The 24,926-nt window shown below is 40.8% G+C and overlaps 1 protein-coding gene across 1 annotated transcript; it reads right to left on the bottom strand.

Moving 5' to 3' along the window:
* Window positions 1-2,610: 2,610 nt before the first annotated feature.
* cnih2 (cornichon family AMPA receptor auxiliary protein 2) lies at window positions 2,611-24,660 on the bottom strand. Its single transcript, XM_033636100.2, has 6 exons — window positions 23,126-24,660; window positions 16,759-16,827; window positions 9,011-9,058; window positions 5,779-5,891; window positions 5,556-5,699; window positions 2,611-2,771 (listed from the first exon to the last, which is right to left on the bottom strand). Exons 1-6 carry the CDS (start codon window positions 23,204-23,206, stop codon window positions 2,744-2,746), a joined length of 483 nt encoding a protein of 160 aa, XP_033491991.1. The 5' UTR covers window positions 23,207-24,660; the 3' UTR covers window positions 2,611-2,743.
* Between the last annotated feature and the right edge of the window lie 266 nt (window positions 24,661-24,926).

The following is a 24,926-nucleotide window of genomic DNA, read 5'->3' as shown; positions in this document are numbered from 1 at the left end:
ACTGCAGATTGCAACCAGGTTAAACTCCCGTGTGTCACGCATGAACTCCCAGTGAGGATTCCTTCAGTGTTCATTGTTCAGGAGGTTTTCACCGGGTGGCAAATTATCCTCAGAGGTCTCGTTATCTTCAAAACAAATTGACCTGATGATCTAAACCGGTAAAAACACTGAATAAAACAGTTTCACATAAAAAAAAAATTCAAGTGTCTCTCCAACGCTGTTTGGCTTGTCGCAGAAGGGCCGCTAGCCCACCACCTGCGAATGTGTGCTCACCTTTCTTCCGTAATAACTTAAGATCCAGGTGTTTAAGAGGTTTTTACCAGGAGCCAAATTATCGGCAGAGGTCTCTTCCTCTCCAAAACAATTGGACCTGGTGATTAAAAACAATAAAAACTGAATAAAGTAGTTTCCAGTGACAAATCAGTGTTTTTAGGACTCATGGTGGAGGGGGTGCTAATTAACTACGGTGGCCAAAACAAAAACCAAATAGCCCTGTCTAGAGCCAGTGTTTGGTTTGTCCGTTCTGGGCTACTGTAGAAACCAACATGTTCTCATCCTAACTCATCAAATACTGTCACTTTGTAAATGGACATACACGCTAAAGTATGACACACTAGGTACTCTCCTGTGTCTGTTTTGGATGTTCATGGATGGCGTGTCAATTTACGCCTGTTACATGTATATTGTCTTTTCAAAAAACAGTTTTCACTCATTAACTGCAAAAAAGTCTTTTTCAGAATAAACTCACAGTGTTGGTAAAGGACTTAATTTTAAGGTTGATTCCTTCAGTTTAGGCAACAAAAGCACATGGTTAGGTTTAGTAAAAAAAAAAACATCATGGTTTGGCTTGAAATTCCAACCCTATCTTACTCCAAAGTTGTCAAAATCTGGCATTTGGCAGTGACTTGCGGCATCAGACACTGACGAATAGAGCCGTCCTTTAACGTCGGCACGCTGTTATAGTTTAATGTTACCTGGCAGCATCGGGGGAAACACAGCAGGACACGAACAAAAGTTAAGGCGACAAAAGTCCGAGTAGGGCAGGTGGGAGGGGTGATGGATGGATCCAACAAACATGGACTTTCACACCAGATAGCGGTGTTTGTGTCCCGTAAGATTATACAGCCAAACCCTGTTCTTTATTTCCCGAACCGAACTACATGCTTTTGTTGCCTAAACTCAACCATGCCAACTGTCAATTCATGTTGTACCGACGTAGTGCTTTTATTTTGAAAGAGATTGTATGTAAACTGTAAATTTCCAGTGACAGTGGAAGTGTATTTTGAAAGAACGCTATGCATGTAACAGGCAGAACTTGACACAGCATCCCAGAACATGAAAATTCACACAGGAATCAAACAGCAGTCTCCTGGGTGAAACTCCAGAGTTTGTTGGACCCATCCATGTCCTCTCCTGTCTGCCCTATAATGACTTTCTTGCTCTTTACATTGGGGTAGTTGCTGATGGTGTTACAAACTGCCACGATGGGTGCCTCTCTGTGTCTGTGTCTGACGCCCTTGTCCATTGACAAAACGGCTGTATCAGACGGATTGGGTTGTTGCCCACTGCCTCTAAAACTGGAGTGTGGCGTTGCGTATCATACCACCGTGAAAGGTGCCTCGGTGCCTTGGTCTCTGACACCAAAATCACTGTAAAAGCGGCTGTATTTGACGAGTTGGGAGTGAGAATGGGCTGCCAAAACATGGCGGATTTCGTGGTTGAGGACCCGCTCCCTATGTAGATAAAAACTTCTCATTCTAAGGTAACAAAAAAAACTTGATTCTTATTTTCAGCTGATTATACACCAAAGAAAACTAATATTACATTTCTGCAAATATGTCCCCCTAAATCCTACACACCAAACCTTTAATTGATTTTTTTGGCACAATGGTTTTTCAGATATTAACTTTTGGCATTAAATGTCTGAGCATGAAGCTCTTTGGAAAGCATGAACCTAGCATGTAGCATAAAATACGTCCTTACAGCTATGGACATACTTATTCTGAATGCACATTACAAGCACTCAAAGCAGTCAACTTATGATTAATTCCTTGTTTTTTGAATTCTGGTGTTTGGCAGAGGCTGGCGTCAAACAGATGTTGTATTGGTCTATGCTTTTATCTCCATCCTGGTTAAAAATGCACATACCAATCTGTTATTCCCCTGACAGGCTGTCTCTGCCTGTCTAAACCTGTACAGATTAACCTGCTTCCTACAGTTTAATGTACCTGTTAAACAATCAAAGCACTGGTTTCATATTAGAGGTGTCTATTATCTTAAATACATGGAATGATACCAAAACAATCCTCCTTCTAGTATATTTTCAAAGTCAAAGAATACAGACATGTTTTTCTGTTTTCCAGCCCATAAGTGTTTGGAGATTCACAGTGAGTTGAGCGACTGGATTAGTAAGAGCAGCACGGGAAAACTCCAGCCCTTCAGACATATATTGTTAATTCGTATAATGGGTCAAAGGCAACACACCTGCTGCGTCTTCTTTGTGTTTCATGTCAAAACCTTGTCCAGTCGTCCGACAGCAGAAAGTGATAAAATCGAGTGGAGGCCTTTACATTCACATTATCACTCAGATTGGTCTTCTTGTTTTGTCCAAGGTTAGACTGTTGAATATCCAAGCCAGTGATGTGAAGGGTACATGGGGAGTGGAAGAGTCAATGTCTCTGTATGTTCCTCTGTGTCTTTCTTACAGATACTTCCCTTTATTTCTCCAGGTTTGTCCTGTCTGTTAGAAGCTCACCAAGGCGTAGACCATACTGCAGTGGGAAATAGGCAATGGCAACACACAGAAAAGTAGGGAGAAATCAATGATTGTGCTGCTCTTTAGCAACATCACAACAAAGTTGAAAGGCATCAGTGGCTACGTTTACATGCACAAAATATTCTGGGTTTTGCCCTTTTCTGAAAAAGATAATGGGCCTCATTCACAAATAGTCCATATGTGAAAATCTGGGATCAGTGTTGCCAACTTAGGCCATGTTTACACAAAAACGGAATCGTTTCTCATTTTCATTTTTGAAAAAAGTTCTGCATTCAGACGACAATAATTTGATGACAGTCGCTGTGCACACGGATCCAAAAACGCTGTAGTATACACACCAGGCCAGTAGTTGGCGGTGTGACTTTGTAATGAAACAACACGTGCCTGTGCACATGCGCTTCCTTCTACAGAGCGGTGATGTACAAACAAACAAAATGGCAACCACACGAATATTTGTCTGGATGGACGACAAGGTGGAGTTGCTACAGTAAATCTACACTTTGCTGAAGAAGCGTTGATAAATTTAATGGGTTGAGCAGCACAAACAGAGCTTGTGAGTCCGCCAGTCGCGGATCAGGTGATTTGGGCAAGTTTGTTAGAAAATATTGTGGGTTTTGGGCAGGCGGATCATTAAGGGACAAAGCAGCGCTCTTAGTTATGTTGTTACAATGCAATGTTCTGTTGGGAAACCTTGGGCTCTGACATTCATGTGGTTGCCACCTGTGACACTCCAGCCACCTAAACACCGGTGCAGACCAAGCACCCCCCCTCATGGCAATAGCACTCCTCACTAACAGTGGCCCCCCAGCAGGACAATACGCCATGCAACACCACAAAAATGGCTTAGGAATGGTCCGATGAACGAGATAAAGAGCTCAAGACATTGCCCTGGCCTCCAAATTCCTTGGACCCTGATCTGATCAAACAGCTGTAAGATGTGCTGGTACCCCACCTCACAACCCACGGGACTCAAAAGATCTGTAAGTAACGCCCTGATGCCAGGTACCAAAGAACACTCCCAGAGGCCATGGATTGGGGGTACCTCTGGGGTACCAGCACATCCCTCAGATGTTCAATCAGATTGGGATCTTTATCGACCAGTGCCATTGCCATGAAGGGGTTTACTTGGTCTGCAACGGTGTTTGGGTGGGTGGAGCACGTGAAGTAGCATGCAAATGAATACCAGGATCCAAGGTCTCTCAGCAGAACAATGCACTGTAACAAGATGATCAATCTTGAAGTTATTCACTTCACCTGTCAGTGGTTTTAATGTTTTGGCTGATCGGTGTATGTATATACGGCAATAAGACTGTTTAACACCTCCTGAATCAGTCACATACACATCGCAATTTTAATTTAATTTTAATTTTATTTTTAATTTCTATTTATGCACTTATTTTAACTTACTTTTTTGAGCTGCTGGACAGTTGAATTTCCTTTTGGTGATGAAAAAGTTCTTTCTATTCTATGTATATATATAACATCCGGTTACGATGGGGTGGATTGACTCTCACAAACCCTGACCCACGTACCACTAGCATGCACAAATGATGATGATTACACTAAATGCATAGCACGTTAAAACTGCATTCATTAACAAAGGCTTTAATAAACAACAATATTCAAAAACTGTTAATTTAGTTATGCATGCACTCGTTTGATGCCTTTTCATCCCCATCAATTATCTTCGTAATCATTTTTTAATATATATATTTTTTTTATATTCACCCATATTTTACCAGGTAGGTCCCGCTGTGATCAATAATCTCTTTTACAAGCCAAACAACTACACAATAAAAAACATAAAAGATGCACAGTTTCATGTAGAAAATATTCAAACACTTACGTGCAATGACAAGTTGTAATAACTGTAGTTGTAATACTTGTAATTAAAATCTAAAAACTGAGTGTCCCAGTCCTAGCTTACAGTACAGTGTATGGGAATGTCCATACTGAACATACTTAGTGCCATGAAATTATTATTATCATAAATATTATTATTATTATTATTATTATTATTATGATGATGAGTCATCCAGTTATATAAAAGATTATGATCTACCTCTGAGCAGAGATGACACATGTAACCTAGTTAGAAGATATTGCAGTCTGTGCCTTCAGGACAGAACGCTTCTCCGCGACTGATATAACATGTTTGAAGAAAGTGATGAACGGGTGTTTCAGACTGCCAAGACATTCACAGACGCTCACTGATGGCCAGACACTGGTGTGTTAGGACCTTAATATGTGTGTAAAAACAACTTCACTGCTTTTTCCATCATCCACCTGGAGGCTAACCTGTTTCCTTATGTAGAGAAACGGGGGCGTGGCAGTATGTTGATTACAAATAGCGGGCGCACGCCTGTCAATTTTATTCCTACTAAGCTGTTTAAATGGCTAATGAAAATGAATATTCTACTGATATTCTCAATTACATGCAGCCCTGCACACTCCAATTAATGTGCCAGGTCAAATGTGAAAAAGTGGGAACGGCTGCAGCTGCTTGTACTGTTTTGCTTCTTTGCCTCAAAATAGGATTTTTTCACAGTTTTCCACCAGTGGCAGACTTGTTAATAATGCTCTTAAAACCAAAATAATACTGGCATATTTCATGTCTTAATCAGGAATTGGCCTAATTTATGCTGTTAACATGACTTGCATTAAACTCACAATACTGTCATATTTGTAATAATAGTGGGATATTAGTTTGCATGTAAACGTAGTCACTGAAACCTCCTCAAGCAAGATCATACTTAAAAGATTGTGAGTTCGTACTGACCTGTAGAGATAATAGAAGAAAGAGAGCAGATAAAAACCCAGCTTACACCAGGACTCCTTCTGGCAGTAATTAAGAATGTCAGCGTTCATCACGCTGACAGGATCATACATGACCTCTGACCCATCAGCTGGCCGATGAAAAAACCTGAAAAAAGCAGAGAGGTTTGGCTCACGCTCGCACCAGATCAACAGAAGCTTGTCGGACATCTGTTATGGGACCGTACCTCCACAGATGGTAGAAGAGCAGCGGGATATTTAGGCCAAGTGTGACCCACTCTCCAGCACACATGAACATCAGACAGAAGAGCCCGTGGATGGAGTACTCTGGTACCACCAACTAACCAGAACAGACAGGAGGTTATGTTACAGGCCTGCATATAATCACAGTAATCACACTTAAGTAACTGCTGGACAAACACTGAAAGACTCATGGGTTGCATGTTGTGTTATAACTACAATCTACAAAACCAAAATCACACCAAACACTTTCACACAGAAGGTGTTAATGTTACTCATGGCTCGCTGCTGTTACGAGTGCAAATATAGCTTCATACACATGTAGCGAGATGATGTTAGTAGGAATTGATGCAGATGGTTCAGGTCGCTCAGATAACTAACATGCTTCCAGACATCTGAACCAACAAGCTGTGAACTCCATGGTGACAGGTATTATCACTTTTTAAGTGGATGTAGCAAAATTGTTAGCGAACTGGTATGGAGCAACATTAGCATTCATTTGAAGTCGGCCATCTGACCACCTGATAAATGTAAGTCCGATATTCATTCTTCTTTTAGCTTTGGTTTTGATCTCCACCAGCTGTTTATCTGGCTAAATGATCCATATGTTCATAAACTAGCTTTGTCTGTCTGCTGTTTGGTGCCAAAGCACATAAAAATGTTGATTACAACTGCTTTAAAGAACAACTTTTAGACTCTGTATACAGATATTTTTGAAAATGGATATTTCCCTCTACATTTTGGTCTCTGGTCCACACGCAAACGGAGTTTTGAAAACGCCTCCTAAGGTGCTGATTTTTCAAAACTGCGGCCACTTTCTATCCATGTGGACATGTAAAACGGAGCGTTTGGGAAACGATCTCCCGGCCTAGTCACCAGAAGAAAATGTTGGTGTTGTACGTTTCTGCAAAACGTGTTACAGTTGCCCGTTACCTATGTATCTTATAATCGTTCGTAGTAAATGAGCTGACTTTGTCATGGTGGATGGTGTGTCACCATGGCAAGACACCTGCCGAGCTGCAGACTACCGTTGCAGCCTAACGGACAACAAAACCGATTGTATGTAAAGGACCCGTCGCTTTTTTATCAGATGACTTTTGGACACAAAATTCGGGTGTTTTGTAGCAAACCTTCGCTGTTTCACAAGCAGCTTTTTAGGCACTGAACATGGAAGGTTTTTAGTGATCTGTGACTGTTTTTCCAGCGGCTCTTTAAGCAACAAATGTGGGTGTTTTTCCATAGGGGATAACTGCATTTTCTGCCAAGACAGTGTGATGAGAAACCATATTTCCTGGTGTGGTAGTGTCCCCAAAACTGGGATTTTTAAGCCAAAATATTACCCTTTCCCAACCATAAGTGGTTTTTGTGCCTAAACCTGACCACATGTCAACCGCAGTGTTGTTGGGACTTAACATTCAACATATCCACTACATGATAATGTAAAAAAGTAACATATCCATGGATTGCCAAAACATACCTTGCTATAATTTATCTTTGGTGACTGGGTTGCATCCCCATGATTTGCACATGCCCATTGTTACTTTGTGTAATGAGCATGCACCAGAAACAGCAACAATGACCAACTATCTGTTTGTGACTTTTTGTCCATGCTGCTTTGTCTGATATCTACTTTACGAACGGAGACATCTGCTGTGCTAGTTCAAAGTCCACAAGAGACTAGGGCAGGGGTAGGCAACCTGTGGCTCCGGGGCTGCATATGGCTCTTTAGACCCTCCTCAACATTCAGATTTTCATTTTTCATTGTTGTAGGCCTAAAGTGGTTATTGCTTCTTACAATTGTAAAAATGTGCAGCCTATACATTGGACTAAAAAAATGTGTTAACGTTTCATCAACTAAAATGTGTGTCCTACGTCTATGACCTGGTGCCTTTTCCTCTAGATTTTGCTGAACTTCAGTAGCAGTGGCCCGGAGTCGCTCTAGCAAGGCCAGCTATGGATTCTGAATCCAAAAAGGAAAAGTCTTTGAGGAAAATAGAGGATTTAAATAATGTGCGGACAGATTAATTTGCTTTCACCGCCAATGCTGCAAAGTTAAAGTACTAAATAATTATCAACATCCCACTGCAGAGTAGGCACCTTGAAGTAAATCCTACCAATGGATGCTCATTTAGACCTATTCGTAATGTTGATGGGCTAATTTAGACTTAATGGGCTGTTACCTTGATTCAAATGTTTTGTGGCTCCAGACAGATTTTGTTTACTTATTCTGGCCAGTAATTGCTCTTTTAATAGTAAAGGTTGCTGACCCCTGAACTAGGGTTTTAGATCAGGACATCAAAGGAAAATATACTGATATGTTCAGAATCTTCTCATCTTGTATTTGATGTAATGTTGACAGAGCCTTTGTTGCTACTCCACGTTGGTTTTAGCTACATAAGGAAATTTGTACCTCCCTGCATGTTGTCTCCCTCTGCAACAGTCAAAGGTCATTGAAATTATATTTGTACCGCAGCAAAATATCAAACAAATGTGTCAGCTAAATTCTTCTCCAATTACATAGTGGTAGAGTGGTTATGTGTTAGTGGCACTTTAAGTCCTTGCAGTGCGCCACTGTGTGAAAGAATGAATCAATAAAATCAATATATAAGTCAATAGCAAACATCTGTGAACCAGGAGCTAAATGCACATTCACCTCCAATAACCATTTTCCTCCTTTTGAACCTAACAGACTGTGTTCCTATGAGAGCCATTTTAACAGACTAACTGTTCATTCAGTCATAAAAACATTCATCTTTTCACAGATATAAAATACATTACGGTTCAAATAGTGATCCCCGAGCTAACCTTGAAAGGTATTACTACTCTGCATAAATATATGGGCCCCAGTGGTACAGTAGCATGCTGATAATTTATGGCCCCTGTGGTATCATATTTAGTGATGTAATAACTTGAGCGTACTTGAAGTCTCTGTCGTACCTGATGCTGTGTAACATGTTCAAAATGGCCTCCACAGCATGTCACATTTAATTTCAGGGACACTGAGCACTCTCTCTGACTGTATAGCTGTCCTCCATCTCTGTGTGTCTGCACTGCGGAGCAGTGGTGGTGGGTGGTGGGTTGTGAGGATGGGCTACATGTGAAATGAATCAGTGTGCGTCATGGTCCTCACAATGAGTAGAGAGACAAACGGTCATGCTTGTCTGAAGCCCTTCTGTTTTAGTCATCCACCATCAGCAGGTAGAAACAACTATTACTCACTCTGCGGAGCAGGTTGCAGATTCTTTCAATGTTGAGGATCCTCTCTCTCTGTGGATATAAAGAAAGTCTGATTAACAGTCTGAATATTTATTCATCCTGTCCATGAAAATAAATCTAAAGGATGATATAGGTTTCAGAGAATTCTGTTTCAGCTGACAAACTTTTAGACATTTTGGTGACACCATAACTGTATAAAGGAAGTGGACATAGCCATTGTGGAATAAGTCAGATTGTATGGAAGACAATAAATATTTCTCACTTGAATTTTTACCCCAGTAAACATTCTCCGAATGAGTTCATGGTGTCAATTGTTAGTTTTAAGTCTTCTTTTGGTACAGCATGATGTTCATTTTGTAAATCATGGTCCCATTTAAAGTAAAATAGAACATAAAGCAGAGTATGTTTTAGCTCATAGGTACTTATGATTGACAAGTTGCTACCACGGCGGCCTGTAAATCAGGATAGAGGTGTAGCAATGCGTATCCGTGGCACTGTGTACATTTTAAATAGCTGTGAACTTGTTTTTGGGTGTTCTCCATGTTTTTATCTTAGAATTTGGACCCTTCACGTTGCATTTTCAGTTCATGAAAGTAGCATTTTGCTAACAACTAAGCTAGCAAGCTAGTGCTAGCATTAGGTTGCAGGTATAGGTGGATGTGCATAGTGTCCTTGGTTTCTGAGTCAGATCCAACCCTCGCTCATCCACGGAGTCACCTCACCAAGATGGTGCCTATTCATTCCAATGAAGCTGCTTGCCTAGCGCATATGCCAAAAAAGTTTATAGCTTCCAGGTTTACTTCTGTGGTACACGGCCCACTGAATATGGGCAGCAAAGTCTCTCCTGCTGGCCCCACCTGCAAGTTCTGGCTCGGCTCATAGACTTTACATCATAGACTTTGACGTAATGTGCTTTTAAATCGCTTTTCATGGCTCCAGGAAAGTTTTACAAATATAACATTTCCGTGGATGAAAAATTCATAACAGAAAGAGTGATAATTGACCTTGTTTAGGCCAATGTTTTTTGTATTTTTTCATGGCAATACCATGAGTGGCCACTGGGAGAAACTGGCTGCAAGGCTGAGCGGCTTTCCGTCGGGTTGCTTCTTGCTTCAACAAACCCAGATGGCTACAGTGAAAATGCCATCCTAAAACAAATGGGTGACCTCATGGAGGCTACGTCTGTTATTTTATAAAGTCTGTGGGTGAAACATCAATAAAATAACAACTCTAGACCTGCTGAGTGCTTTCAAACATGTAGAGATTCATGCTTAAATTTATATGATAGGTTAAAAGATGCTTCTGTAGCCTACAACCCATTAAAAAAGAAAAAAACTTAACAAATATGAATAAGTGAATAATATTTGACTGAATAACCAATTTTGTTTTCTGTTTCAAACCTTTAACTTGATTTCCATTATATTTTAAAAACAAAGATTTAAATGCAACCGAGCATGAAAAAGAAATAATGATTAGCTGAGAAAACCGAACTGATGGAAACCGTTCATCAGTAATGACAGCCACATTTGAAGCAATAAGGACAGTCATGTTTGGTGCTGACATTTTGCACCAAAGCTAACCGTTATGAGTCTCCAGTGAGCCATGAGAGGGTTCACTGATCAGTTTTACAAATGAAAGCCATCCATCTTCTGGTCGCCAGCAGCTACTGGCCTCTAATGGTGATGTTTTTTTGGGTGTGCATTGATTAGCTAGCACCGTAAATGAGATGTTTTGTTTTTCACCGTAAATGAGATGTTTTGTTTTTATTCATCCACGCAGATTAACACCAGCAGGCTAGGAGAGCAGGTGCACACACGTACTAATAGTCAGGTAATTAAGAGACCAATTGTTCATTTGTTTTGCTTCATTTATTTTTTGGAACAAAAATACATCAAGTAGATAAGCAGCATGTGCAAACCATACCACTGTTTGTTTCCTTTGTATTTAACGAAGCCTCAGCTGGAAAGACTCGCAGGCTCATTTTATGACATATTGAAGCATCTGTCTTAGTTACAGGAAGATGGCTTCCAGTATTGATGCTCCTGTGATTCCCTTTAGCCAGAAGCACAGCCTCCACATTTTTATGAATCTGTGGACATAACTGCAAACTCCCCCGGTGACCTGAAACTGGATTTTGCCCTGAATCTACAACATCCAGCCTCCAAGCCAGCCACTGGCTCCCCACCCTCTCTATCTATTTACAGTTGTTGGTTTTTTGGTTCTTTTTGCTTGCTTTGTGCACCACATCCTTCTGTGATGCTGAGCTTTAAAATGTAAAGAGGACACTGCCGGACCTGCCAGCTAAGCTGCTGCACGTTTTATGGATTGTAATTGCACTCATAAATTGTTGTCCTGCAGTAACTGTGCTCTGCTGATTTTACAGCCTGGAGCCTCCCTGAGATGCCCTAATTAGTGTCAGGTCATCCACTTCACTATGAATTTTTAATTGTTCCAACAAGGGAAACACAACTGAAGACGTTCATCAAAGGCAGCGGGGCCATTTCAGAACGTACAGAACCAATAAAAGAAATGCAGGGTAAAGAGTGTTGTCGAGTGTGTAGTGTGATTAATAATCTCATCAAGTAGCAAATAAGAATAAAATATTGATTTCACTAACAAACAACCTTGTAATATTTTCTACAGCCCTTTCATTAAAGAATTGGAGCGGGAATCACGATACAATTCTATCTTGATATGTTGCCCACGATAACGATTGTATCACGATACAGTGATTCCACGATAAATGATACATTGGAAAATAGTTATCTATGATACATTACAATGTGTGTGTAAATGAAGAAGAAGGAAAAAAAGCGTGAAATCAGGAAGTATGTACAGTATATATTCACTGCAGCGTGGTGTCACGTTCACATATTTGTCAATTGAGATGATTGTTTTGGTCAATTTTGAGATCACAATTATTTAAAATGATTACTCACGTCTTTAAAAATATCATGCATTTACTGAAATTTGGGTGATGCCATCATTATTTTTACAATAAAGCCACAAGTGGGTCTGAAAAGTTGCTAAACAGCGAGAAAATTGGCGACACTGAATGCACAGCTGTACAGTACAGCGGTGCACTGCATTTATAAGACAAGACAAAATGAAAGCATTGCAAAACAAAATGCAGGAGGATAAAAAAATGTATCTCTGTCTTGCGAATCCCATAGTCTTTACTGATTTTGTTTATTCATCTTTTGACTTGAAAGATGAAGGTGCCTTTCTGATTTGTTTCCTCTGCTGTCCGACTCTGCCCTGTCCGCCATTTTCACTTTACCTTCACTCACAGAGTGCCCAAGGATTGAGCCCTAAAACCTGGAAATGAGTTAGCATTTCACCACTGCTGGTTCCCTTGTCTTGAAATCAATGAGATTTTTGATGTTAGATGCCTGTGATGAAGTCTGTGGTAAACAGTGACATAAAGGTTTTGAGACCACCAGACACAAAATAAATGTGTCACATGACACTCGTCTGACAGGAATTTTATGTTAGTTTAACATAACTTAAGAACATATTGTGGCAAGTTTACATTTCTTAATTGCAGTGATACAGCAAAGAGACAGATTCAAAATCAAGAAATGCTCTTTATGTCACCACAGCAGAGCTTTGTGTTAGACACCAATATCTACACAAGCACGAGGTTACTAACTGTGTATATGACTTAACTCATGGTGCAAAATAGCTTTTACCACAACATTAACTGTAACCCATTAGAGTCATTGTGAAAAACTTAGACATAAATCAGTGTGTAATGGATAACATGAGTCATTTAGAACACATTTAAACACAGTTTTCTTCGGCATGCTGGGAAACTCCACCTATTTAGCTCCAACATGCCACAATGTGATAGTGTTGTTTATTAGCCTAAAGCGAAATCGACTTTATAAATTGTTGTCGTGACTTAAAGGGACAGTGCACCCAAAAATGAAAATTCAGCCATTATCTACTCACCCATATGCCGATGGAGGCTCAGGTGAAGTTTTAGAGTCCTCACATCCAAGGGGGGAGGGGGTAGCAGCACAACTCCACCTAATGGAGGCTTACGGCGCCCCTGATTCAAACGTCCAAAAACACATAATTGAAACCACAAAATATCTCCATACTGCTCGTCCGTAGTGATCCAAGTGTCCTGAAGCCCCGACATAAAAAGTTGTTTGGAAAAATGTCATTTGAACTCTGTTTTTAGCCTCATTGTAGCCTGTAGCTCTGACTGCCTCTTTGTGCACCACGCTCACGTGTGTGCACTTGTGCCCATATGGAGATATTTTGTGGTTTTAATTATGTGTTTTTGGATTTTTGAATCAGGGGCGCCGTAAGCCTCCATTAGGTGGAGTTGTGTTGCTACCCCCTCTCCCCTCGGATCTCTGCAAGGGATGTGAGGACTCTAAAACTTCACTTGAGCCTCCCTCGGCATGAGGGTGAGTAGATAATGGCTGAATTTTCATTTATGGGTGCACTATCCCTTTAACGTAAAAATTTATGTCAAACTCACAAGGGAGGAGTTTTTGTGTCAAGTGAACATAAAGTTTTTATGTCGTTTTGACAGTGTGGGGCATTTGTGTAGGCTTAACATTCAAATTTTGTTTTGTGGATGGATAATGCAGCAGTGTATGCCGAAATCAGCCTTACAGCCTCGTTGTGGGGGCGTCGTTAAGTCATGCAACCGCGGTGTAGTTTGTTGATAGCCTAGCATTAGTTAGGCTTCAATAATCATGAAGGTGTCTTCATTTGTGATGATTATCTTACTTAACAAGTCTTGCTGTATCTTGCTGTAAGTATCATAAACCTTTATTTACCACAGAGATTATTATTGCAGTAATCCAAAAATCCAACTGAAAAATCCCACAGGCTTTCTGACGAGGGACCCAGGGCGATGCTAACGTCTGTGTTGGCCTACAGAGAAACTTCACTGAAGGAGCACTCGATTTGATAAGCGCTACCATGTGAAGTCATGGAGGTGTGACTCTGGTAAGCCCAATTGGCAGGGGAATCCGTTTAGAGCGCCTGCATGTTTTAATAAAAATGATATTTGGCACTAATGTATCAGTAACATATTGCAAGGGGAAGTAATACAAGATATTCCCGTATTAATATTTTGTCCCAACCCTGTAAGAGACGGCTTGAAATGAAGGAAATGTCAAGACATCAACTTTTATAATTTGCTATTACAAAGAGAGAGGCATAATACTGTGGCCATTTCACACAGCACTGCTCTTTTTTGTCACAGTGTTTCCCACTGTGGCGATGTGACACCTGCACCTGATGTGGAAAAATGTTTTAGTCTCTTCCTTTATGTTCTTTGGTAATTACTCTTTCACCGTCAAATATTGACCGCCTTTGTGGCTTTGCAGACAACTGCAGCTGAGCGAACCTGCATTGCTCTCTGCTAACATCAGAAATAATTGCTGTTTATTTTCCAAGGCCGTTGCCTCGTACAGTGTGTCTTTTTCTGTTTGTGCAGTTTATTGATTTTGCGAGAGACTGGCAGCAACACATCCTGGCAGATCTTGTTCTTTCTGAACACATCTGACACGTTGACACATTTAGGTTGTCAGTTACAGGTTGGAAAGAAACACCTGTCCAGTGTAATACAATTTAATACAGCAGACTTGATACAAATGCTGCAGCCAGGAGGCTTGTAATATTCAATATTTGTTGATACCTTGTCTGAGAAAGCAGCTCTCCATTTTTGTCTGCAGGGTAAAAAATAACATCCACTTTGAACTGATTATTCACATCAGGTTATTTTTTTTTGTTTTGTTTGGAGCAATTGTTTTCATTTGCATTATATTTTACAGGTGTTGCAGTTATTGTGTCCACCCCGCTGTAGCTGGCGTGCCTCCACACTCCCACAGTCTGGTTTCACAGCTTCCTCTCCCACTCCTCATCACTCTCACTTTGCAGTTCAGATGCAGGTTCACATGATTGCTAGAACATTCGCTAACTTGTGAAAAAAGAAATTCACAGCTGCTGTTAACTCGCCAAATGAATAACGGCAGTCGTTTTTAATTATGTTATTTTATGTTTCTGCAAAAGAGCAAGACAGATTTTCAGATGTGACTTAAGTGAATGAGTTGTTTGTTTTTTACAGTGAGGTGAAATCTTGTATCTGGGCTTTTATTGTGGTGACAGCACAGTATCTCATTGTACAAGCAGCGGCTTCATTTGCATCCATCTCTTTAATTGATTAGGCCAACGAGGCGCTGTCTTTGCAGAAGGTTGATTGCTTCAATCTGCATACAAATGAGCTTTCAAGGCAAACGCTGCCTGGGTGCTGCTGTTGGAATCACCTGGAGGCCTGGATTAGTAGGAAGTGTTTTCAAAGAAGTACAAATATTTGATGTTGACTAAATGCAGCTGAATAAAACATTTGAAGGATTTTGTTCCAAAATCACAGAACTTTCATTTACATATAATTAGGGTTGCTTTTCCCAGCCCAGCTGACAAAAGGAAATGTTGGCCTCAGAGGTTTCTGCAAACCATGGATACGTTATGTCGGATACGTCGTGAGGCAAGACGCCTGCCAAGCTGCAAATTACTGTTTGACATCAACAAACAACACAACTGGCTGTTTTTAGTGAGTTTCCAGTGACTTTTCAGCCCCCAAACGTGGGTGTTTTTTTTAGGGACCTGCAGCTGTATTTCCTGCGGGTTGTTTTTCACCAACACGTTGCTGCTTTTCCAGCAGGGGTTGTGCCCCTAAACCCAGCTACTTTTATCCAAAACATGATCTGTTCCTAACAATAACCAAGTGTTTTTTCTGCATAAAACACATGTTAACCACAGCATTTTTGAAACGTGACGTTTAAATTTGTTCGTTACTTCATAACATGCAAGTGTCATTTATTCGTGGTATGCAGAAATGCACAATGCCAACACGTTTTTCTGAGGATTGAGTTTTTCCAGCATGATTACGGGCATGAATGACAACGCACTGCAGGGTTTCTTGTGAAAAATGAGCCCGGTCTCACTCCGAAGTCGTCGAAATCTGGCGCTTGGGCGGACTTGCACTTGCAGTGTCAGAAACCAATGAAAAAAGCAGTCCATTAACGTTGACATGATACGTGGCAAAAGTCCGACTGGGGGGAGGAGTGGTGGTTGTGTCCAGCAAACACTGACTTTCACCCAAGAGAGCGGTGTTTGTGTCCCATAAGTTCGTCAAGCCAAACCGTATTCTTTTTTCCTAAACCTAACTACGTGCTTTTGTTGTTGAGGGAAAAAAAAAAGTCAATTTGCAGTGTTGCACCGAAGTAGTGCGTTGATTTTGAAAGAGACTGTATGTAAACGTTAAAATTCCTGTGAAAATGGAAGTGTATTTTGAAAGAAGACAATGCATGTAACAGGCAGAACTTGACACAGTGTCAAGAATGTCAACAACCAATGCACCCAGGGTACCATTCACGTCATATGTGAGGTGGAAAGTACATGACCAAACGTCAATATGTGACGAGGATGGAGTGAGAATGTGTTGAGGATTGGGTTTTTCCACTATGATTACAGGCATAAATGACAATCTTCTACAGGGTTTCTCCTGGAAAATCGTTCTTTAAACACTGTTTTGGAAAACTGTAATATTGACTGATACATTCAAGGTCATATACAACATTTTTGATGTGAAATCCTCAATTTGTTCTCAGTATCTATGTGCAGCGCATTGAAGGTTCCTCTTGGAACTGTACAGAAGGGATTTCTGCGTGCACACAAGGGTTTGATCATCCTTGAAAGAAGTGAAACAGCAGGGTTCTTACCGCTCTGGTGGGATTGCTCTGATCAATGGGGTTTTTGAAGTCTGTGCGAAGCTCATCAAACGCAATGATCTGAAAAATAACAGACACGTGAGTTTGCTTCCAATTAGTTACCTTTACAGCACTAATGAATGTACTGTAATATATCAGATAAAGACATAGTTGGTATCTCTTTAACACTACACACTACACAAGAAATGGTCTTGTCTCAGCCTGTCGTACAATGCTGTTGTAACTCTCCTAGAACAGTTTGCTGTGCTGCACACCCACTACATCTTGTACAGCTGCAGCCACATCGTTCCCTTTGCTCGAGCACACATGGTGATTAAATGGTGAATGTGTGTATGTATAATTACTTGGAGCCTTGCTCATTCCCTTTACGCTGTGTATGAGCTCCTACATGTGTCACTGTGTAGTTTCTTACTATTGAAGGAGATAAAATTCTGATTTAAATTCTCCCTGTATTGCCACTAGTGGTGTTGTGCAGTATTGGTATCAACAATAACTATGACATATTGATATCATGTCAACAATACCTTTAGGATAATATCCTGTAAATAATCTAGTGCCTCTTAAAGGAACATTGTGTAAGATTTAGGGGGATTTAGTGGCATCTAGTGGTGAGGCTGCAGATTGCAACCAGCTGAACTTCCCCTGGTTAGATTTCCTTCGGTGTTTATTGTTCAGGAGGTTTTTAGCGGGAGCTGAATTATTCACAGAGGTCTCCTCCTCTTCAAAACAAACAGACCAGGTAATTTAAACCGGTAAAACCACTGAATAAAGCATTTTCACATTACAAATCAGTGTTTCTCCAAAGCTGTTTGGCACATCGGAGACACCCTGCTAGCCTACAACCTGCTATTACGTGCTATTTTCTGTGATAACTTCAGATCCAGTTGTTCAGGAGGTTTTTACCAGGAGCCAAATTATCCACAGAGGTCTCTTCCTCTCCCAAACAAATGCACCCGGTGATTTAAACTGGTAGAATCAATCAATAGAGCAGTTTCAATTTCCACAGTCTTGTCGTGGAGGGGCTGCTAATGAAAATGCAAAAACACAAATGGGACACTCTCTACAGCCAGTGTTTGGTTTGTCCGTTGTGGGCCACTGTAGAAACATGGCATAGATATATATTGGTTATTCCAAGGTAACAAAAACACAATGATTCTTATTTTCGGGTAATTATACACAAAAGAAAATGTACTTATTATATATATTAATCCATTTCAGCCCGTACATCCCCATAAATCCTACACACTGGACCTTTAAATGATTTCAGTGTCTTTCAGTTCTCACCTTATCTCCTTTACCCAATGCCATCTGGTTGCTTTTTCATTATCTAATAAGTGTAATTGCTCATTTTGTATGATTGTGTACAGTTATGGTTACAGACTCTCTTTCCACCTCCCTATACTTGTATTTTGAGTTTAATTCATTTGTCAAATAGGAGACAAAATAAAAAACAGTAAGGATGAATTTGACTGATAGCATGTTTTTATTTATTTTCATATTTTCTCTAGATATTGCGATAATATCATTAGCATGAACTCTTTTGGGTGTGTTAATCATGTAGTATTTGTTATCATGCAGCACAAACCTAGAATAACGTCCCAAGCCCGACTCTGACATCTTTTAAGTCAAAGCTAAAAACATAGATTTTTTACACTGCCTACTCCACCCTGTAATGACTGCAAACTTATTCCTAAACTCGACTTTAAATCAGTTACATTTTAAATAATCTTTTTTATCTTTTCACCTTTTGTCTGCACTGTTGCTATTTTATTGTAATTTTTTAAAAATGTAAATAATTTAGTAATTTCTTTTACTTTTTTTTTTTCTCTTTACGCTTTTATTGTAAATCTGTATTACTTATTATGTTTTATATATTATATTTTATTGCTCTGTAAAGCACTTTGACTTGCCCTGGTGTATGAAATGTGCTTTACAAATAAAGCTTCCTTGCCTTGCTTTGTAATAATCAGATATTGTTCCAGCCCTGTTTGTCACACAGTGTTGGTTTGAATTTTACCCTTGTTTCTCTTGTTTTTTCCCCCAATCTCCTCTAAAATATTATACCAGTCTATTTTAATTCAGCCTGATAATAAAGTTCACATTAGAATTTACAGAATACCCTCTGAGACATCGACAGCTGTCAAGGAAACTAATTTCTAATGGCAAAATTAGGCATTTATTTATTCATAATCTGGCAGGATTACATAACATTCAAAATTATGCTTGGCAAAAGTTTGTCATATTTCAAATGCAAGACTTAAAGCTTTGTTGAGTTTGAGAATTATGGTCTGCTGGAAGTCTGCAGAAGATCTTGCACGATTTTGTTCCTTGTCCTTTTCAGTAAAACCAAGGCCATAGTTGTTGTTTTTTCAATATTGTGCAATTTGAGGGTCCTCTGCCAGAAAATTGTGAGCTTAAACACTTAATTTTCTCTGTTCTGGTGATTTTTTTATGCACTGATTTGTGCATCAATTTATGGTGTAAATGTTTTTAATTTGTCAAAGAAAAAGTCCTCTCCTGCTTTCATGTTTTTACTGGTGGGGACAAACACCCCCTGAAATCTACACCCATGAGTAAGACATCAGAATATGAAATTGTGTTTTCTGTCATTGTTCGGATTCCCTAATAGCTCTCTATCTGCTCCCTGTGAGAAGCAGTATGAGTATGAGTGATATTTTTTTCTCACCAGCTCCCTGATTAATAGCTCTATAAAAATACTAATAACTCTCGGTGTAAAGGCCACCTGCTATGCTTATCATCAGTTCAGCTTTTAAGCAGCTCAGCTTATCGTTGATGGCTCATTGAAAAGCAATAAAACACAGACATTATTTGCAGATAAGTGAGCATCTGATTTGCGTCAACAATGACTGATTACATGAAAACACTATCTGTTCAGAATAGAAACAGTGCTGGTGGTTATTGCCCCCATACGAGTCTATACAGCTCTCCCTCATCTTCCTTCACACTTAGCTCCGTTGTAAACAGATGCAGTTTCCATGGCGACATGGTGAGCCCCTCAGCGGGCTCCATGGTTACTATAGCATCGAACAAACGCTCTGATTGGTCGAGAGCCACGTAGAATTGGGGTGCCGTACCCATGGGTAGAGGCAGACTGGGGGAAGGGGTGAACCTAATCATAGTTTGATAAGCGTTTCAGTCACATGGCTGAATGGTGAGCCAGACACACGCTTCCCCCCCGTCTCTTTCACACACAGACACACTGACTGACTCATATGTAGTCTCACCCACTTAGTCAATTGGTACGTTAGTCATTTCAAGTCTTATGTTCGTAATGATGTGTTATGTATTTCATATAATTCCTGCCTCCATGGATCGAATGTTAAAGGTGAGAGATCAAAGCCTCAGTGTTTGTTGAGTCTGCTCTTGTGTAACCAGTGATCCGAGTGTGTCAGTGTCCTCTCCAAACGCTGCAGGCAGACGGATTCACAACAGTCTGGTGGTGAAATTTATGATCAGTGTGTTTTGCTGTGTCTCTGTACTCATTTTGTGCAGTTTGCTGAAGCCTGAGCGCCTTGTTTGAGGAACTGTTTATTGTCTCTGGGATCATAGGTTGTTTTACTGTGAGCCGGAGATGGAGCCGCTCTTGTTTAATGTGTCAGGGTCAGACGGGCTCCAGTTAATTACACTAGTGATATACTGGTATGTAAGCAGGTCAGTGTGTGGAAACAGATGAAATATGCACAAATAAATTAAGACTTAAAGGGACAGTTCACCCCCAAAATCAAAAATACCTATTTTCCCTCTCACCTGTAGTGCTATTAATTAATCTAGATCGTTCTGGTGTGAGTTGCTGAGTGTTGGAGATATCGGCTGTAGAGATGTCTGCCTTCTCTCTAATATAATGGAACTAGATGGCACTCAGCTTTTGGTACTCAAAGCGTAAAGAAAAAAAACTCAACAGCAATGTCTCTTTCCAGAAATCATGACCCAGTTAATAAAGATAATCCACAGACTTTGCTCTGAGCGGTTTCATGTGGGAACTATTTTCTGTCTGAGCTACACCCATCAGCCATATCAGAGGGAAGCTTGCATCCACAGCGCTGCCTCCTACAAAGTACATTTATATATAACTAGTGAGGAACAGCAAATACATTTTGAGGGAAATGCAATGCAGAGTGCTTTACATTTGCATTAACATAATGAGGAAATGTCGCTAAATAATGTGCCTGGCAAGCTAAAAGAATCAGCAAAATGTTCACTTGCAACCTATTTCAGTTGTTTTCCAACCAAATATTCTATCTTGCAATTTACTATCCACTTGTAGTGATGCCAGCATTATTTTTTTTTATAACCTTTATTATTAATATTAAACTGAAATCACAATCTTTCCAGATTTATTTACTCTGCAACAAAACAATTGTGCAGACTACGAACATACAACAAGACAGCAATAACAGGTAGACAATCTCTAGCACAAAATAAGTAATTTAAAGATGGGGAGACCATTACTCCAAAAAGCCCCTTGTTAACATCATATAAATCTGATCACCAACCCTGTGTCTCAAATCACATACTTCCGGTACCGTTAGTGCACTTCCATGTAGTATACTATGTGCACTATGTACTTATTGGCGTAGTGCGTGAATTTTGACAGGGTAGTGTTGTCTCAAACCAAACACAGCCGTTGCACTCATCGGAAATGACGACTGCAAATTAGCTAGTTAGCAAACTAGCTTTAGCATTTGCGTTATCATTTGCGGTACCAAATCATTACATCAAGTATAGTGGTGCTTACTGCAAAAAACACGTATAACTTACATTTGTACAATGCAGCGACGTTCACAGTCCTCGGCTGCCATTTCCAGTTTGAAAAATGGCCCCTCCCCTTCCGCTACGTGGCCAAGATGGCGATCGTTGAGGGTGAGAAATGTCCATACTTCCACACTCAACTTTTTGACCGTTTTGAGTGCACCATCCCGGTACTCATAGTGCACTGCATTTTTCCATACTTCTCAGTGTGAACGCACTTATGCACTCAAAATATTAAGTGTAAGTACAGAAGTACGCGATTTGAGACCCAGCAAAAGTGCTTTTGTTGCCTAAACCTAAGACGAGAGTCTGCACACAAACCCAGGGTTCTGGTGTCAAGTTCCTGCACTTTGTACGTTCACCATCCTTCCCAACATCTTCCTCATGAAGCCGACATGGTACATGAATGTAGTGTTTCATTACCCAAAGGAAACGTTGTCTACATAATCCAGGCAGGGATTAGGTCACGTAATTCAGAAACATGCAAACATAATTTGTAGGAGAAAAGCCTGGCATCTACTGCTAGCTCACCTAGCACCACTGAGCTAGCCGAGCATGACGTCATTAATGGTTACACTCATGCTGTCACGAGCACAAGCCTCTCGTACATGTTCCATGCACGCTTCCTTCTGAGCGGTGATACGGTTTGTGGGTGTAGTTCGGGAGAAAGAAAATAGTTCCTACATGAAACTGCTCACAACAAGGTCTGTGGATTACCTTGAGGTCATGATTTCTGGAAAGAGCAGTTGGGTCTCACTCCTGACTCGTCAAACAATGAAGCTTGGTCAGTGGCCCGTTGGTGTCAGACACTGACACACCGAGGCAACCTTTAGCGGCAGTGTGAAATGACCCGGGCGGTGCCATTTGTTGACACTCCGGGGAAGAAAGTAAGCATTAGGCGGGCAAGAGGGGAAATGGATGAGACAAATTTTAGACTTACTCCAGTGAGTCTGCTGTTTGTGTCCCATGTGACACCAAAAGTCAGTTGTTTTTCTGACCAAGTGTCGATATTTGACAAGTTGGGAGTGAGAATGTGTTGGAAAGAGATGTTGGTGTTGAGTTTTTCCAATGTATTTTTTTGGGGCTTTGAGCACCACAAGCCGAGTGACATTAGTTCCATTATATTGGCGAGAAGGTGGATATCTCAAACACTCAGGAACTCACACAAAACAATCTAAATTGATAAATAGCACTACAGGTAAGAGGATAAATATATATTTTTGATTTTGGGATGAACAGTCCCTTTAACATCTTTTGTTTTTCAGTCTTTTGTAACTCTGTGGTCTGTTTCAACTAATTATGTCTTTGCAGCTCGCTGTGTGGGAACAATGTGCCATTTGGTGGCTTTTAAGAGGCAATTGAAAATGTCAGTCACATATAGGTACAATTACAGTGATATTCAGCCGACACATTTTATGCATGTCATTACCTCTGGAGTACCTGAGCGAGGTGTGTGTATGCTGTGTTCCTGTCGGTGTTGTGTGTAGGCGGGCTGCGTTTGTCTGCCTGCGTGGGCCGTGGACGTTCATGTGCCCTATTTGGAGTTTGTGTGTGTGCTGTGGCTCCAGTGTGCACGGTTGCCACTCACCTGCCATATGACAAAGAAGATGAGAGCGGCGCACAGCACCAGGGTGAGCATGTAGCAGAAGGCCGCAAAGGTGAACGCCATGGCTGAGCCAGCCAGCCTGACGACGAGATGGGTCGACACAGAGAAAGGGAAGTTCTCCCTTTGCTCTCTGCCTCTCTCTGGCTATTGCTCTCCCTCCTTCTTTTAGTGGAGGTTATTGTCTGTCCCCCCCCTCCCCTCTGAGGCGGGCGTCCTCCAGGAAGGTAGAGCACTCAGTTTTAGTAACAATCAATAATCAGCATGGCTTCACTGCTTCCACTCTTTGTCTCGTTTTGAATACCTGACAGCAGGACCTGTCTCGCTTTGATTGAGGAAGCACTTTAATGTCTGTTCACAGCCACAGTTGTGTGTCGTTGGCCTGATGCTCAGTCTCTGACAGGCAAGATGTCTGTCTCCTCCTCCTCCTCCTCCATGTAGTTTCTCTTTAGAAAAAGCCTACACATTTTTTTTCCTCTCTCTCTCTCTCTCTCTCTCTCTCTCTCTCTCTCTCTCTCTCTCTTTCTTCCTCACAGTAAGCCACAAAGTGTCTGAGTGACACGCCGACAACAGAAGCACAGGATTCTTGTCGATACTGAGCACAGCACGGCGTTTAAACGACAGCGAGGAGGATTATCATCTAAGATGGTTATGGCTTGTGATAGTTCAGTAGTTTGTCTTATGGCTTTCAGCTCATCTGTTGCTCTAAATCAAAAACACCATTAGTGACGCATATTTAAAACCACATTTAACACATTTGTAAACAGCCAGTTTGCAGATTATCTGTGAGTCATAATTTACAGACAGTGTCTTGGTATGTTACTTACTTTATTACTGAATTATTTTAGAGAAATCATCACATTGTTCTGATACGACGTATTGCTTTGCACGTTAGACAGTTAATTTCTGTCAAAGCAAATGCTAATTAAAGTATAAAATGATAAGTATAAATCACTTAGGCAGGTTTCAAATGAAACAACTGTTTAGCATCACAACACCAACACCACACATCCACGAGGACTTACAAATACAAGATCAGAGCAAAACACTGATGACAGTTTGAGTTAGCATGGATCGACATCTCGCCCGAGCTTAATATCGAGTAGAGAATACCTGTGTCTGGTTGGAGACGTGTCTGCCACTGAACAGTCCACTCTGTCCTCGTCTCTGTCAATTTGGGTCGGCACCATGTCACAATTCCCTGCTCTGCATCTTTCTCTCAAACGCATCCCCCAGATTTCTACAAAAACACTGAGATTTGTCTCTGCAGGGTTAATTATGAAAGAGGAAAAAAAGGGGGAGACGTGCAGAACATCTACATGTTGAGCCGCATTTATTCTGATTTAGAGATCTCCAAGAAGTCATAAGTTAATTAGTCCACCTTTCTGTTGTCTACCTCCTCCCTATTTGCCCTTCCTTCTTTCTAAAGTCTTTTTTATCTCTTCCAGAGGTTTTGAAAACAGACCTGATTGTGTTTCCTGAGTCTACTGTCTCTGCCTTCCTCTGTTTCTTGGACTGCAAGAGAAATATTTCTATCACGCTTGATGTTCTAACGGTCAACCAATAGCATCGCGCTGTCTCCCTCCCTCTCTTATTTGCTCTCCCTCTCTCCTCCTCCTCTTCCTCCTCGCTGTCTGTCAGTCTCCCTCTCTCTCTCTTGCATTTATACATTTCCATAATCCCTTTCTCCCCAGGGATCGATGAGGGGGCAGGGCAGGCTGCAAATGTTTTTTTTTTTCTTTTGTCTGCTTTTCTCTTTCCATTTCTACCCCTGCCTCTGTCATTC

The sequence above is a fragment of the Epinephelus lanceolatus genome, chromosome 11, assembly GCF_041903045.1.
Source record: "Epinephelus lanceolatus isolate andai-2023 chromosome 11, ASM4190304v1, whole genome shotgun sequence".
In the NCBI taxonomy this organism is placed as follows: Eukaryota; Metazoa; Chordata; class Actinopteri; order Perciformes; family Serranidae; genus Epinephelus; species Epinephelus lanceolatus.
This window is presented reverse-complemented; position numbering and strand designations above follow the sequence as displayed.

Bases quoted from the DNA above. Each gene is read 5' to 3' on its own strand.
- cnih2 (XM_033636100.2), bottom strand. From the start codon at position 23,206: ATGGCGTTCACCTTTGCGGCCTTCTGCTACATGCTCACCCTGGTGCTG. The intron at 16,828-23,125 runs GTGAGTGGCAAC...GTTATTTTTCAG, and splicing joins TCTTCTTTGTCATATGGCAG to ATCATTGCGTTTGATGAGCT. The intron at 5,892-9,010 runs GTGAGTAATAGT...TGTTCTGGTTAG, and splicing joins TCTGCAACCTGCTCCGCAGA to TTGGTGGTACCAGAGTACTC.